Below are 17,934 nucleotides of genomic sequence, written 5' to 3' on the forward strand. Positions count from 1 at the left end.
CCGGCATATTTACAGAGAGAATAGAAGAGAGGAGAATACGTTTTAGTTTTGCATTTGTCGCCGAGGAGAAATAGTGCTTCAAGAGAGGAGAGTGCTCCGGTAGGTAGGTACGCGTGGGTGGATAGCGACGCCAAAGAAAGAAGGGAAGTAGAGAAGGTGATCGTAGGTAGGTAGATATGCGGTAACGGACCGTCGACCGGCGATGGAAAAGAGGACGACAAGAGAGAGAGAGAGAAAAAAAGAGAGGTACGAGACTGCTATCTAACCGCGTCAGCGGGTGTGAGTCGAGCCGAGTGTGAGAGTAAGGGGGATGCAGGTAGCAACAAGGGGTGGTGGGCAAAACGACAGGGACGAAGAACGGGAGAGAGGATCGGGAGAAGCAGGATCGGGTCCCATGTGCCTGTCACGGTTTTACAAGTCCATAAAAAGAGGAATTTCAGACTGAGTTAAATATTGCTGCCGCCCTCACTGAATTTCAAGCACGCACACGCGTACAACCGCCTTCGGTACATATATAATGGAGCGCATCCACAGAGACGCGACCGCGCACATTTTCACACATGTAACGAGCACGGAATGGCGGGAGGAATCTTCCTGTGATATTTATTTAGCCGTCATGTGCGTGCCTGTTAAATTATTTCAAGTCGCCTGGACCACGCGCGAAAGTCGATGCCGAGGGATTTAGAAATGTAACTAGCGAACTCCATTCATCATTCGTATCGTTCACGCATTAGTTGTTGTAACTAACAATAAATTGTATCTCTCTCAAATACGTAAGACCGCATCGTGCTTCGTCATTCTGTAAACGTGAGGGACAACATAATGTGTTCGTAAAAAAGAATGTCGAAAACCTTTTCTAATTCGTCCAGTTTGCATTGCATAATCTGCGTTATATCTCAACCTTCCTATGCACACGAGCATACAGAGATCGTGGGAAGAAAGTAGTTATGACGGGTTTCATGGTTTATGGTTGATTCTCTGGGGATCCCAGACACAGAAAGCAAAAGAGATTATCACAAGGGACGTACGCTTAATCCCGAACTACCGCTGTACCGGACAGCCTTACGCGTAGAAGTTATTCTAGAAATATATGGAACTGTGTTACACCAAGTCCCATTTCACTGAATATCCTATGCTTTATCTATGTACACAAATGCTGAAATAATAAATTATACATGATTACGACAAAATTATAACTGCGCACTTAAAAATCCGCGATGAAATTTACAAGAAAACGTGTCGTAATTGTACTTATAAGATTTTTACGAAAGATATTACTTACTATATGTTTCTTTATATATTAGAATAAATAGAGCTGTATGTCATAGCATTTTTTTCAATTTTATTTTCAACCCAAAAATAAAATTGCAAATCACGGATAGTTAATTAATTTGAAACATTGATTAATTCATATTGGCTGTGCATTTTATAGGTAATGTTTCAACAATTTTTCTTTTAACGATAAAAAAACTGGGACACGTTGAAAACTACTGTGCAAAATACTGAGAAATTTATTTCCGACGCGTTAAATCAAATGCAAAAACTATAATAACATGGATCGTGATGATTTTCGGAATCAGCTTCTACGTAAAAGTGTAGATTAGAAATTTTTCAAAAACGTTTTTATTTCAATTACTTGAGTATTATGTTAAACATTATTAATATGTTATGAAAGACTAATTATTTTTTATGTAAATGTACTAGGATTGTCGCAAGTAATAAAAAACCATAGTATTTTAAATAAAAGCTATGTGTGTACACACACACACACACGTGCGCGCGCGCGATTCAAATTTATTCTACAAAATTGTATTAGCAACCATTAAAATTTGTACATAGAGATTGTCAATGTATGTACTGGTAATAAAAGTCTCAAACATTAGTCGATATTAAACATTCGATTAATATTTTATTCGATTAAACACGCGAATAATTATAATTGTAGAATCAAAGTAAAACGATTTTATTAATAATTAATAAATACTTTTTTATAATAAAACATTAATTTAATGTCAGTGATATTGAATTATTTTATTTCAGCTGATAAATTAATTTAATTTTCAATAATAGGCTTTGTCTAAAATAATCATTAAAAGAAAAAAATATATAAGTTTTATACATACACGGAGAGAATTTTCTCTTAAAATTTACCCTCAAAATTTGGTAATTGTGAAATAATGTGTGACCTCGAGGAATTTTACTACACTTTTTAGTAAAATTTACTGAAAGTATAGTAATTTTTTATAAAATTTACCATACTTTTAGTAGAATTTACTAAAAGTATAGCAAATTTATACTAAAAAGTATAATAAAATTCCTCAAGGTAACACATTATCTTACAATATAAAATGTCGTATGTATAAAACTTATATATAAAATTAATTTTGCAAAATTAATACATAAATCAATACTTGAACGAAAAAAATACAAATAAAAATTGTAATACTAAAATATGAAAAACAGCATTTTCACATTTTTGAATGTGAAATTTGACATGTAACTAATATTTAAACTTTTAAATTTTCAGTTTATACATTTTATCACAAAAATATGAGTTATATTTTTCGTGTATAAAATCACATATTAAGAAATAATTGATTTATGAAATCATATGCGCTATAAGCTTTATAAAAATAATAAATTAATTAAGTAACACGGAATAAGTATATTTTATATAGAGAGATATATCTTAATAGATAACATATGTATAGTGATATTGTTCATAAAAATGCATTGTATTAATATACCAATAACAATCAATAATACTTCATTTAATGACAATAAAATAATAATAAATTCGTAATATAAATTTTGTAAATTAAATATTAATTTTACTAAATTTTATTAATATTAAATATTAGATTAATGTGTTCGATCAAATTGTTTGATCTCTTGTTGTTTTATTTATCGTGTTGTTTAATTTTCCTAATATTTTTGCACTTTGCCCAAAATGCGTACTTCAAAATAGCTTTTAAAAAATTCTCTTTCAGAGTAATTCTCTGCTTGGACCAATTAGTATGCGAGTCCAACAAGTCGAGCAAGTATAGGATCAAAGGTAAAACACACAGTGCTAAAAATATTTTTCGTGTAATAACGAAAATCTGAAAAGTGGGCATACTCACTGCTCGTGTCCTGTTTTGGTTGGTTACCCGGCGACGTCGCCCAGTTAACTTTCATCTCCTGAAACATTAAAAAAAAGAACAAGTGCGTTTAACGCTATGTGATAATGTAAGAGGTTACAATTTTCAAAAAATTTCTTAATAAATTTTCTTAATAAATATAGATATGTATTATATCCATATAGGTGAACGTAACGCGTCTTAATTATTTTCTATAATTACGTCAGCATATGTTTTAAATTTATAAAATAAGGATTTATATAAAACAATGAATCTTCTTACAAAAACTTAATTTAAATTTAATATTAATATTTTAAGTTTTATTGTCTTTAATTTTTTAATTTATTCAAATAATCATTAATCCCCAATCGAAGAGTATAAAAAACGTTGATAAAAGAATAAGTATATATATTTATATACGTATTACACATATATATGTAGTAAATATTGAAAAGACTATTTTTTTTAATTAAGTTTGATTAATGTAATAATAATAAAAATATTTAAATCTAAAGCAGTTCTAATAATGGCTAACTTAATAATGATCTTAACAAAAATAATATATTAAATAAAATTCATTGTGACCATCATAAAGTTAGCCATTCTTTTACTCGTAAACTATTTTTATAAAAAATAAAAGAGATCCAAATTCTATATTGACAGCTGCCGAAATTTCTTAGACAAACTTAGGAGAATCGATCACATTACTTCTAAATCGGATCTGCAGATTCCGACAGCGAGGAAGTGGTTTCACTTTAGAGAAGACGTCGGGCGACGGAAATGGGATGTGTCGGGTATCGTCGAGTCCTAACAGATGCCGTAAACTGGATTCTTTATGCATCACCGTGTACCCGCTCGTAGCGTCGCAGATATTCGATAGATAGTAAAAGTCATTTCGGCGGAATCGATCGCGGCTCAGGAAAAAATGAAGGTACGTTAAAGCGACGGGACTACGAGCGAGAATAAGTTTTGTTGTATTGAATTTTGCGAACGTACGAAACGTTTGCAAAGAGCCAAGTTAATTTAGAACAGTAACTAAACTATTACGCCTGTACCGCCCATCATCACTGATTTGATATTTTCCTTTGTCAAAAGGTACTTTCACAGAGAGTGTATTGTACGAATGATAGAAATCCATCGATTTTATCGATAACATATTGTTCTCTCAGACAGTGCGGTGTGCACAATATCGACGTCCCTTATAAAATATATTGGCAATTAATAAGCCCTCTGGGAAAATTCAATATAAAAACATGTGTTGAATTCATCGACATGTTACCTCTTCATTTTAACGAATTTTCATATTAATATGAAATTTTCTCAGAACATATATGTAAAATATATTGTTTTTATTCAATGAAAAATTTTTTCTTAGAATTAACTATACATCTCGCACATTTAATTTATAAACATATTTTTAATAAAAACTAAAATCAATTTACGATGCATCCTTCGGTCACGCAATTTCATTCCTCTTCGTAATCCTATTGCCAATTAATGGTGTGATAGATTTCACGAGCATGATATAAGCAGGAAATAGTAAAATGTTACGGCCGAAGTATGCGGATAATAAAAGCCACGCGCACGATACGCAGAAAATGTAGACAGGGTTAATGGAAGAATGGTGTCACCAACGTGGACGACACACCAGCCGTATCAGTACGTGTTAATTCGCTACACGCAACCCGCGTGGCGTTGATATTGAATCGTTACTTTTCATTTTCTTGGCCGTCGGCATAGTCGACTCTCGACGTCGTTCGTGCAGTTCCTGGCAGGTACGGTATTTAAGTCTCTTGGATTATGAGGGTTTATGAAACTGGCGCATAGACTGAGATAAAAAAGCGTTTTAGGACGCGGCAATTAGAAGAACAGTTATTTCAATAAAGACCGTACAATGATAACTTTTTTTTTACATGTCTTTATTATTCAAGTCGAATTATATTCAACGAAACTCGACGTATCAGAGTTTTTTCCAACGTAATTTTTTCTTACTTTTAATTGAGATAATAAAATTGTCTGCGTAAAATTGCAGCGCATGAAATGTATCGCATCAAAAATGTATTTTAACAGGAAAACACGAATACTGATAAATTTATTAAGCTTCTGCCAGTAATTTTTAAGAATGACTTTAACATTTCATTATAATGCTGATACGACGCAGAGGAAGAACATAATTAAATAATAAAGTAAATAATAATTTATAGTTATCGATACGCAATAGAGCGAAGAAATTCTGTTATAAAGTAAAGTAGAAAAAACTGTATTATATTAAAGATTTGCGTGTATTTCTCACAATATGTATATATGTATGTATACTGAGAAGGAATTGACGTAAAATTGCATTCGATTTTGGTAACACTTTTGTGAGATTTGCACAAACATATTTTTTGTAATTTCACGGACCCGCATTTGTATGCCAATACTAAATACACACCTCTAAAATCGATATAATCGAATGATAATTGAACCGAATTATGGCGAAATGTGCGAACAGAGGCAAAATATTCCGTCCCGCTTGATAAAGCATTTATGCCCACGCGGTGCTTTGTACGATTACCAGCCAGCCGCGCATCGTAAACTATTTTACAAAATATATTTGGAAGCGACATTGGGACGCCGCAACTAAACGGTAAACTAACCGTAGCAAATAGTTTGCCGGATAGTATATTGAACACCGGTGTGTGTACAGAAGTTAAATAATTTGCGTTATTGTCTATTATATAGCAACCCCGAATATAAATTATCTCTAACTGCTTTCGTTGGTTGTGGCATGAATGGCAGGGAAGATAATGATTATAGACCAGTCAAATTCTACCGAATACAATAAGAAATAATATCTGCGTGTAATTTTGCTATTTCGTTATTTCGATACTTAACGTTTTAATCACATTTCTCACGATTTCCACTAGATTAGATGTTTCAGAAAAAGAGAATGCATGTGTACGTAAATATATGCGTGACAAGAACAAGTAATGTTAACGGGGAAAACCGCGGCGCGGAAAAGTGCGGCGGATAAGGAATACGAAGCGGGGAATAAGTAAGTAAACGAGTGACTATATAAGTAAGGAAGCGAGTAAGTCTGGTAAGTAAGTTAGAATAGGACGAACGCGCGCGCGAGTGAGTGCCCAAGACGGCCGGTACGCGAACACGGGGCCCGCAGTGTGTCTGCAGCAATTTGCAACTTTTAATAGTTAGCGGGTTGCGAGGTCGTCTGCCGGTCCAGAGCCCGTTGTTTTATGGTTTATATAGGAGGAAAGCAAGTTTACATGTCGTAGTTTTGAACAGTTAATGCACACGCGCCTTATGCTGAACCTCGCCTCTTTGCCATATTTATATATTAAAGGGTGAAGTTTCCGTCCGATACGCCACTTTCATATTACTCTAGGCGTACATCTAAACTTTCGTTTTGAATAACTCGCTCGCGAAACGAGGTTGACCCAGTATTCCAACTGCTGCGTGAAATGACGACTATTGATACTTCATGTTCCATCAAGCAATCGTATCTGCGCTGTTTTGTATATTTCCTCGTCTACGTGTATACCTAGAGGCTACATTTTTAACTGATTTTATTAAAGCGATTGTTTACATACAAAGAGTAATAAAAAAAATACATGCAAGAAACCGACAACGTTTTTATAGAGAATCTATTCCAAGTTCTAATCTAACAAAAAATTGTACGATTTTACGATATTAAGGTTTGACGATTTAAATTGAAGAGTTTTATATAAATTAATAAACTTCAGGGAAAAAATGGTATAAATAAAATACACCAAATTTAATGTACTTTTAATTTAAACTGTAATAAAAATAGGAGAAAAATTGAATACAAACAAAACGTGTAATTGATATATATAATAAATGGCACAGAAAAAATTGCTGTAGAATAAATCAGTAAAAAAAATAAAATAAAATAGGTAATTGTTCCATTGTCTAATTTTACTTTTTTAATTTAATCGTCATATAACAGCAATTTCAAATAATTTTGACGCTACGATTTGTTGAAGAGACATTTTTGTATTTACGAATGGAAGTGACACGAGGAAAATTGAAATTCTTTATCGCCTTCATACCACCGCGTAAACAAAATCGAGGAATTTTCCGGTTGGCCAAGTGTGAGATCCATTTTGCCTTTTGCAGCCTATGTTGCCAGCTATGCCGAGAAGTGACAAATCTTGCCTGCAAACTATCGAACTGTTGCACAGAGTATTGTGTTACTTGGACACCGAAGGGTGAAAGGGGATGGATCAGCGTGACACTTTAATGCGAGGCTTAGACCAGGCGGTAGGGGAGCGATTACATATTACAGATGTGAAGGTTGAATTATTGCGAGCGAATATCGGCAGGAAATCGGGCAGAAATTGCAAGCTACTGCACTTTTGACCTTAGTCGGGCAGTCGCCTGCCGGTCAGATATTTATTGTCCTATTATCGTGATTGATGCGCGGTTGGCTACCCATCGGGCTAGTATCTTATATAAGTACATTTAATGGGGTAAGGCCGTTTCGGACTTTCGAATGACGAAGGGCGCCGATCTTATATTGTCGTTTAACGTTATGGCCGATACGGTGACCAGTACGGTGGGGTAGATTTGTAACGTTTTCTTACTTATGCCTTCTTATTTTCTAGCCACATGGCACCCATTAGTCGACGCGGCACTACTAACGCTTCTCGCCTGCTGCGGTAATAAGTCACGGAAATGCTATCGTAAGAAATTTACGGAACACTCGCTTACTTTCTGCGCGTACGGGAGAAACACTCTCGCAAACGGGATCTCCAGTAAACCTCGTGACAATCCATGTCGGTTCAATTGTTAATTACACTGTAAATATCAGTACTTCGAATGCTCGAGGTACATGGATCTTGCCCGTTTCCAGGTTCAATCTAATTGATAGTTTTTATCGTCGCGAACACACAAGACAAATATTTCGCGTAAAAAAAACTTAAATATTTTTGCAAAATCTTAATACTGTAAAACGTTCTTTACAAAGAAGATAACTTTTCGCAAATTTAATATATTTCAGTGCGGAATAGATAAAGTATATCTTTAGCTTTTTCAAAAATTTATAATACCACACTATTTTTGAAAAATATATAAAATGAAAAAGAAATCAAAGAGAAAGGAAATAAAAAACTAAAGAAAAATTAAAAGTTGTTACATTGTATATTACATTTCTTATTATAGATTATATTTTTAATCATAGAAATATATTGCAATCGATATATTATGTTTATTAAATATAAAATTTAATTTATAACTTAATATTAATAAGATTTACTATTAATACTGACCATTTATAATTCAAGCAAATTTTTGCATTAATCTAAACACGCTTATTTTGCATTTTCGAAAATTGTATTAAAGAAGTCACGTGCTTATTTTGCATTTTCGAAAATTGTATTAAAGAAGTTAATCAATTCGCCTGAAAGAAAACGACATACAAAAATATGCAATATTAAATATTTAATTGGCAAGACCATTTTTACTAGACATCTTTAAAATACTATTACAATTAGTGCAAAAGCGTATAAGTATACTGCTGAAACTAATAATTATTACAAAAGATAAGAAATCAATATCGGAGTAAAGACGAGTCGACAATTTACGTATTAGATTAATTACTAATTAATTGTTAATTGCTAGTTAATCGATTGAGAACAAATTAATAGCAGAATCGTGTATTAGTTGTTAGGATAAGTATTTTCCGTTTACATATCAATATATCGTAAGCAGAAAATTGATTTATAATCTCACTTTCGGTACAACCGCAATAGCCGCTATGATTTCAATAGTGCTTGAATTTCAATTTGTTCATTATTAACTGATTACACTGATTGTATAAAATCGATACTGTGAGCTTCAGTCACAATTTATGAGTTATTCTGATCAGTGTTGGCGCTCATAAATTTGTGTAGATAAATCGAATAATCATAACAATTTATTTTACCAATTCCATCACGATTACATTTGATTCATGTAACAAACAATAAAGCTTTTTCGTTCACAGAGTTTATATAAAACTTATATAAAGAATTCTTTCCAACACACATTAATTACAATAATCTATTAATTAATTACTCATCCTGTTGTTTTCTATTCCTCACGAAATGATAAAGAATTTGTAAAGAAAAAAAAATAAACGCTGCAAGAATATTGAATTTTGCTCAAATAAATAAAGAATAACAAATAAAAAGCAAAAACGAATAACGAACAGATGAAAAAATTATTATGCATCCATATTTATAGTTATTGCGTATCTCGTATCACAAAAAGTGTATCAATTGAAAATAAAATTTTATCTTGAGAAACAACATACATTTTTTTATTAATAAGCGCGAATAAATTTGACGATACAATATACGAATTTACTGTTTTTTTATTCATATAATGTTTCCATTCTTTTGATGTAATATATATTGATGTAATGCATTTTGTAAATCTTTCCGAATCTCCAATGTACATCAGATTTGCACAGATTTATTTAACAAATCGAAATTTTAAAAAATTATGCCCACCGACCGCAACGATGGAATTTTCGAATATAAAATATATAATGCAAATAAATCTGAATTGTAATAACGTAAAAAATTAATTCAAATAAAAAAAATAATTAATAATATTATTATTTCTTTACTGCTGGCAACTCTACAAATTCCATTTAAAAAAATTTGTTAAACACATAAACAGATTCTAAATAATTAATCTCGCAAGTAACAAATAATAAAACGGAACAAGTAATCAATTATTTACCTCTTGGCTGCTTCGCCGTTGCCCGATGCCTCCCAGGCCTCCTCCTCCTCCTCCTCCTCCTCCTCTCTCCCGGATTCCTCTGTTGCACTCACACGATGCTACTCACTCGCGGAAATACGGTTAATTACGATCGCGCGCGTACTAATTATCGGGCTATGACGATCGCTCGGCATTTTACAGGACTCCTGAACGTTAATCAGACGCGATGCGCACTTTCTTATATGCAACGGCAAAAAGAATTACGCGAAAGAAAAAAGTAATACTCACACAAAGCTGTGATCCGCTCGATAGTCGGTGATATCTCGCAAATGAGAGGCGAGGGCTTTTAATAAATTGAATTTATAGGTGCGTACAAGCCGGCGAAGCGTCTAGCCTGCTCGCCCGCCGAGCGAGCGATCAAACACGGTTGGTTCTTACATGTAGATTCAATTACCGTCAATGGCACGGTGGCTGCATTGTTCGGCTTGAACACGCCGATTGAGTAATGTTAAAAAACGGAATCGATCACTGCTATTTAACTTCCGATTTAATATGCCGCGATGTTGCTCAACTCGGAATCAATCCGTTTCGTGGCTACGAGACGTTCCCCCCCTCCGACAATCGAAAAATTCGAAAATGATATTAGCATCCTTCGTGCTTTTATTTCGCACCTTTAACTCGAAAATAATACATAAATTATGTTAGACTCCACGTACTGTTGTAGAAATAAGTATTAGGAAATGTATGCTCCAAAAAAATACGAAGTGCAGTTGTCTACGACACGATCTTAACCTTCTTTCGCGTCATGATTCGATCGAGTGGCTGTACGTTTGCGGTCGTTAGACGAAAGGCCTTTACCTCGAGGCACGTACGAGATCTCAGTCGCAGAAATTAATAAAACGCTTCTGTAACAATCGCGTACATCAATAAGAAATATCTGGTGTTTATCGGAGTCCACGAAAAGTAGCGCGGGGAGCCGGCAGCGAAGCACACAAGGACACAGGACGCGGGAACGGTCCCACTCTACCCCCCACTCCTCCCATCGCTGCGTCGACGACTTGGCTCGCGCAAGCGCGCGGTCGCGTGAGGGGACAATACGCGAGCGAGCTACGTGGCGTACGACACTACTACGTACGTCGCGGCGTGCCTGACCGCCAAAGTAAACACGAAGGTCGCATGCAAGCCGTTATATCGCGTTGCTTTGGAACGTTGTTACCTCGATACGGGCTGCAGCACTTGTAGTACGTACGTGAGAAGACGCGGGTAAAAGTACAGAACTCAGAGAGCGGCCGAGGGTTCAAAACGGTAGTCTGTTCCATGGTGTGATTACACCGTGGTCTGTTCTTTCGACAATTCTCGACTGTGATTGGCCAATGCGCTTGCTGCTTTGCGTTTTGCGTGCTGTGCCGTCCTAACGGCTTTCGTAAAATATATTTCTTTGAAAATATTCTGTTTTCTTGTATTTCATGTTAACTTCGACGTAAGGAGCTATCACACGTCCCAAGTCCCCATGAGAAATGACTCAACGTCTCGATATCTTTTTTTAATCACGTAAAAATCTAGAGAGTATAGGGCAAAATAATTTCTTATTGCCTTTCTTAGTGTGAAATTTGTGATTGTTATAAATATAAGATTAGATCATCGTGTAAGTAGATGCTACGAAACACAAGATCAAACGTTTTAACAGAAACATAGTCGTTATAAACATGGTCGTTCTTGTCAAAAGTAATATGGACTTTGTGATAAAGTGTTGTTGAAGAATTAAAACGCATAGAGTAGCAAAATCGCGCGTTTCTCGTGGCAACTAAATCTCTGGTAGAAAGATGTATGAGCGCAGTATACATATTTTTGCTCTTGTAAGAAATAGTACTGTAAAACTTTTTCAAGATTTTACGTAGAGGGAAAGGTGATGTTATAGCTCCTTATATTTACATTTTGCACAATTACTATGTTAATAATCAATATTTTAAATTAAATTAAAGACAACATTTATATTTGCCAATAAATTCAATCGATTCTAAATTATGAATCTAGTACTTAGGACATTATTTATAAAAAAGTAACGACACTGGATGGTAAAAAATTATTTGAATAGTTTCTCAAATAACAATATTTTGTTGTAAAATTATATATTTAGTCAAAATAGAAAGAAAATATGCAAAATATATTAAAACATAAGTATGTACATACGTTATACACATGATTTTTTTAGACTGCAACAACTCAATATGTGTATGCTGAATAAAAAAATAATCAATTCCTCATCCAATAACGAAAATATTACGAGTAGTCATAATATCCACAAAAGCTATAATACTTGTGTTTCTACTTTATTTTACTTTATCTTTTTTACACAAAAAACAGAAAATTAAATGCAAACACCATTATTAAACGTCAATCCAATTGATGGATTTACTTCCTATTATCAGATTGTTCATATATAACGCAATATAAAAAATACATAGATATGCATCATTAAAAAGAATCAATATTGCTATAATAAGATATTAATCGTATATGTGAATATGATTTTTATCAAAATAAATCTGAGATGCAAAGAACAGAATATTTCTAAGAAATCTTCAAAAAGAGTGCTTAAAAGCGGACCTCGCTAGATATAATTAATCGACATCGACAGCGATCGATTAGTGACGAAGTCGATCAATCATTTCTAGAGAGAATAAAGTAATAACGTTTCGGGGTGACAGTGTACATTAACGTGCGGCTTTAACGTTTATTTTGATACGGTCAGTGCGTAGACGTAGCTGTCATTATTATTTGCGCGACACGTCCCGAATCTGCAAGTAATCGTGTGAAGTTTGTCGCGAACCGTCGCGTCGGTCGCGCGTGCCGTTGTCTTATCGTCCGAAACGCGAGCGCGACAGGTTAGCGATGAGTACGAGACGAGACGAAACGAGAAGAGATCTTTTGTTTCGATTGTTAGTTAAGGACTGCTAGACCGCGTAAGTCATTAACTTGAGCACTTGTTGATTGTAATGACCATACTGAGACAATGGCTGTTCAGTAATTTCACCTATTCAGTGACTCTGTTCTCGAATAGAGGTTAGGATTTACATGTAAATTCTCTTTTTGTTGACATATTTAGTTAATTATAATTTCTTCAACAATACGTGGAACCAAATATATCTTGCATATTGTCTCTCAAGCAACATTAAATTGACGTCGTTTGTTTCCCAATTTTTCACAATAACATAACCAAAACTTGTCGTGATACATCTCGTCTTTTTCGTGACGTCGATTGTTATTTGAGCTTGAGCTTTTTGATCGATTCATATGTAATTGGAAATGTAGTCCACTTATCATTTTTGGATTAAAAGCACGGAATAATACGTGAATTGCAGATTAAATAATTCATATAATCGATATCAGTAGAAGAAAGATGCCGATGTTATCGAATTTTTTAATTATTAACGAAACGTTACAGGTACTAAATAAATTTTAAAAGTTGAGCAACATCCGTATTTAATTAAGGAGCAAACAATGGTAATTAACTATTTTTATTTATTTTTTTATGAATGCTTGTACACTAACAACTTATGAGAAGCCATTATCTCTAATTTACGAAATATTATGTGTTACAGAATCGTACGAGCGTTTGACTAATATCGAGAGTGCCGCAAAGTGCTACGCGATTGTATTCTAATAATTCACACGTGTAACCGTGTCTCGGCGTTCCCGTGAGTGTTGTGTGAGTGCAAACCATCTGAGAGGAGGAGGAGGCCTGGGTGGCATCGGGTGACAGTGGAGCAACCATGGAGTGAGTAATTCATCATTTTATTATGTCATCCATTATTTGCGAAATGAATTATTCATCATTATTCTATGCGCTTTCTTAAATTTTTAATTATAATATTTTTGATAACGTGTGAATATAATATATATAATCTGGATTTATTTGCATGTTGCAGCTCAATATTTTTTATTCAACTCCACTGCTGCGCATCGTATCGGTGAGTGACAAATTTTCTTTTATTTTGGTTTGAGATAATGGATTTGTGGATGTTTGTATGTATATTTTATTAAATGTACATTATTTTTTAAATTAAAATATTAACATTGTAGATTATTACGTATAAATATAACATCTCAAAAATCCATTATCTTGAAATAAAAGAAATAAAAAATAAAAAGATTTACTGAAATATTACAATAATTATTAGATGTATTAGTCGATGAAAACTTATAAAAGAAAATCTCAAGCGTGAATAAAAAATAATAGGAAATCTATTGCTAGTGAGGTGGGCTCACTAAAAAATAATAAATTGGAGAATAATTTAGAGTAAAAACTTGTTATTCATATTTTATAATGAAAATACAATTTAGAAGCTAAAGTTAATTTTTTATATATGTAGTTAAAGTTTTCGATAGATTTTGTTACGTGCCCGTGAAAACGTCTGTAGTTAGGACCGTATCTATTTTTTTCTTGTTCGCATTGGCTATAAGTCAACGGCAGTACGCTCTCTGCATCGGACAGCTCAGTGATTACGACTGCATCCCCAGATACGCATGTACGCCTTGAGATCTGGAAACGTTTTAGTACGTTAAGTTTTCTCCTGGTTTTCTATTTATTCATTGACCAAACCGTTTACCCCACGCAGTGTCGCTCGTAGGGTACCCGAGAAGTTTCCTTCCGGCTTTCTTGTTCGAAAAGTTAAGCGAACAGTACCAAATCCCTCGTGCACACCGCCGCGTTTGTTTCGAATGCGAGTGTAGCGTACGTGTACACCATAGCGGAGTTTCAGTCGGTGGTCGGATAGGGAATATACACGAGATATAGAGTAGAAGAAAGAGAGAGAGAGAGAGAGAGAGAGAGAGAGAGAGAGAGAGAGAGAGAGAGAGAGAGAGAGAGAGAGAGAGAGAGAGAGAGAGAGAGAGAGAGAGAGAGGAGGGAGGGGGTGAGGAACGAGAGAAAGGACCTTCCTCCTCAGGTTAGTCTTCGCGTGTATCTATATGGATGCGATGTGGTAGTGTGGCGATAGTGATCCAGTTGGTGTGCGCACTTCGTGTAGACGGAGGAATACTTCGCCATACCGCACTACCTCGTGATATATGATTATGCCGCATGCCCTCCGTTCATATCTTATTATGTATTACCACTACTCTGTGTACACAGCCACTTCACTCGCCCGTTTATGTTAGTCTGGCTACCTCAAGGACCGAAGTGGCTTCGGTTGTCCGCCGTCGCAGATCGTCTGCTTTTTATCAGAGTGCATTTGAATGCGAGAATCACGATCGCAGATACGAATACGTCGAATAGACGTACAAAGGCTGGGAGAGGATGAAATATAGGAGAACGCGAGACAATAAGATAAAAAAAAAATATATATATATAGAATCTAATTCGCAATAATAAAATCAAATCTAGATTTTTTCTTGAGTTAAATACAGAGTTTTGAAAGAACGTGGTAAAATATTTATTTATTTTATTGTCTACTTATTTTGATCCTTGTTAAACTATTTTAAACAACTCTGATTTAAGTTGTCAGTATAAACCATGTATAAATTCTCTCCACTTTTTACATAGTTATTTCGACAATAATTTCATTATCAATCCTATGTGTGATTGATGGTTTAAAAGTCTTCCTGTCGCGTTTATAATTACAAACTCGTTTGTCTTTATTTAATCGAGTGTCAAATGCGATAATCGTCGTTTTCGTATTTTCTATCGCCAGTAATTACTTGTACATGAGTTTAAATACCAGCAACTAATATTGAGCGCTGATATTAATGATTAATGGAGCACAAAATTTAGCTATACTTAACAAACATTGTGAATCAATGAAGATGTAGCATCAGTAAAATTCAATAAAATAAAATGTGATAAAGCAATGTACCTTTAACATAAACATGTTATAAAATATAGTTAGATGCATTTGTGAAACGTAACAGATAAGATTCTTAAACAATTGATCACACATTTATAAATGAAAGACTTACTATAAAATACAAAAAATTGATTTTGTTTTTACATGTAAGACTTTTATTTTAATATAATATCTAAATAAATAGAATTAAATACGATGGATTGGATAATAAATTTTATCTAAATGAATATTACTTTATTTTTATTTTTTTATTATTTACGTACGCACGTTTTCTGATTATTAGGTAGTATTGTATGCAGGAGAATAATAACGAAATTTCATTCAACACAACCCTTGTTTCACCGAGAAATTTGCAATCGTCCCTCAGGGAAACATTGGTTTGTATACAGTAGGTTACTAGCAAATATGCATTCCATGCATATCCGAGATCGGCCATAGCTTAAATAATAAAAGATCAATTCCCATATATCACTTTCTATTAGTATGTCCCTCGATACGCACGTGCGTCATGCATCAACCCAACAACCCAACCCCATTCTGAAGACCGTTTAATCCTAAACATTAGAAACGAAAGCGTGGCTTGTCCTTGGAGAAAACGAAATAATCAAATATTTATGAGAAAATGAAGCAGAATTCATGCTAATAAATGTTTTAAACAGCGTAGTTTAGGTAAGCTAAAACTTTTGCCCAAGTTTTTACAAAATCACATTCACTAATTTACACAATTTAAAGCTTCTTTATAATTTTTTAAAAATCTATTTGCCTAATTATGAGTCTCCAGGCACGTGTATGAAACAAATATATGAAACTTATCTATTTATTGGATTTTTAAATTCATTGTTTTATAACAAAAATACATGAAAATGACTTGCAAATAATTGTACTGACAAAGTAGGAAGATATCAGAAAACAACCTTAGACGCGGATGCTCTTTCGTCGAGTGAATTTTGCATTATGTTATCTCGGTGACCCGCGTAAAACGCAGTTTGGCCATAGTTGCTCCGGTAGCTCGACGACGAACGATGCGCTAGGCATTCCTGACAGAAAGCACGTACGCGTTCGCTAAGGTTAAGCGAGAAAGCTTGGCGTAAGCTTTTGGCAGAAGCCTCTCATCGTGAACACCCGTCCCATGGAATGCATTCCCCTTCAAGTGGCTCCTCGTCTCGCGAAACATTCTAAACGCGTGGCCCGAGAGTCGCTCCACGTGCACGTGCAGTCGAAGTAGCGAGTGTTTATTTCGTCCGAGATATGCGTTTTCTAGGTCTACGCATCTCATGATGCGAAGAGATCCGTGTAAAATGCAATTTGTTATACTCAATTTGTTCCATTGTTTTTGATGCGTTGGCTCGTTTTCCGCTAATCAATAATTTTTCAAAATGTATATAAAATATATTTTTTTAAATGTATATGTCGTAGATTTCGTAGATTTTAATTACATCGAAAATATTTTTTAAATAGTTTTATAAATATATTTTGAACTATATAGGATATTTTATTATACAACAAAAATTTTTATTATCTAGCTAAGTTCATATATAGCACTATATGCCACTTATTAAAAGGTAAAGTTAAAAAGTAAAGTTTTGATTGTAGGTGAGAGTTTTATTTTTTTTTGATAATTTCTTTGAGTGTAATTCTTTCCCAGATATATATGTGATGTCTAATGTTGATTCCTAAAAATATGAAAAGTTTGATTTAGTAAAAGTTGTATATAAATCGAACCATATATAGATTTGAGAAAGCGTAAAATTGTTTTCGAGATTTCTTATGATTTTGATATTCGACATTATAAAATTTATTTTTCTTACGAATTTATAGAATGCTACTTCTCTACTTTACTTTGCATGTCTAAGATGTATATGAATAGAAAACTCTTTGCGAACCGAGATTGCTGTGGGATTTCTTCGCTTGTATGTTTAAAGCTCGATAGAATGCACACACATATCGTCATTTATTGCTTGGTTGAAGTCAAAGAACAAAAGTAAGTTTATTTTAGAAACTTTGCGTCTCGGAATTGAACTCAAAAATTCTGTTTAACTTTACTTGATCGACTTCAACGTATTTTAAAATAAACGTAAATTTTAGCAAATTGTTATTTGATCAGATAATAACAAATAATGGTAAACTAAAGGTTTTCAAACTACGATGGTAAATACAAACGTATAAAGAAAATCTTGCTACGCAAGAAAGTAGTAAAACGAGAAAAGTATTGGATATAGTTTGTTCTATATTGGTGTTGGATA

The 17,934-nt window shown here is 33.9% G+C and overlaps 1 protein-coding gene and 1 long non-coding RNA gene across 8 annotated transcripts in view; one reads left to right on the top strand and one right to left on the bottom strand.

The window, feature by feature from the left end:
- The window catches only part of LOC105834520 (nucleolysin TIAR), a 532,534-nt gene that overhangs the window by 224,141 nt on the left and 290,459 nt on the right, over nt 1–17,934 (bottom strand). For all 6 annotated transcript variants that reach the window (XM_036295522.1, XM_036295524.1, XM_036295528.1 and 3 more), the window contains one exon: nt 3,123–3,180. In XM_036295522.1, the coding sequence (XP_036151415.1) occupies nt 3,123–3,180 (58 nt within the window). The remainder of the gene's footprint in view (nt 1–3,122; nt 3,181–17,934) is intronic.
- Nucleotides 11,994–17,934, top strand: part of LOC105829157 — a 257,974-nt gene continuing 252,033 nt past the window's right edge. The window contains exons 1-4 of one of the 2 annotated variants that reach the window (XR_004965507.1): nt 11,994–12,908; nt 13,291–13,349; nt 13,448–13,623; nt 13,775–13,816. This is a non-coding gene — a long non-coding RNA (uncharacterized LOC105829157). The remainder of the gene's footprint in view (nt 12,909–13,290; nt 13,350–13,447; nt 13,624–13,774; nt 13,817–17,934) is intronic. The other variant, XR_003626166.2, reaches the window with a different exon arrangement.

Source organism: Monomorium pharaonis, chromosome 1 (genome assembly GCF_013373865.1).
Source record: "Monomorium pharaonis isolate MP-MQ-018 chromosome 1, ASM1337386v2, whole genome shotgun sequence".
Classification (NCBI taxonomy): Eukaryota; Metazoa; Arthropoda; class Insecta; order Hymenoptera; family Formicidae; genus Monomorium; species Monomorium pharaonis.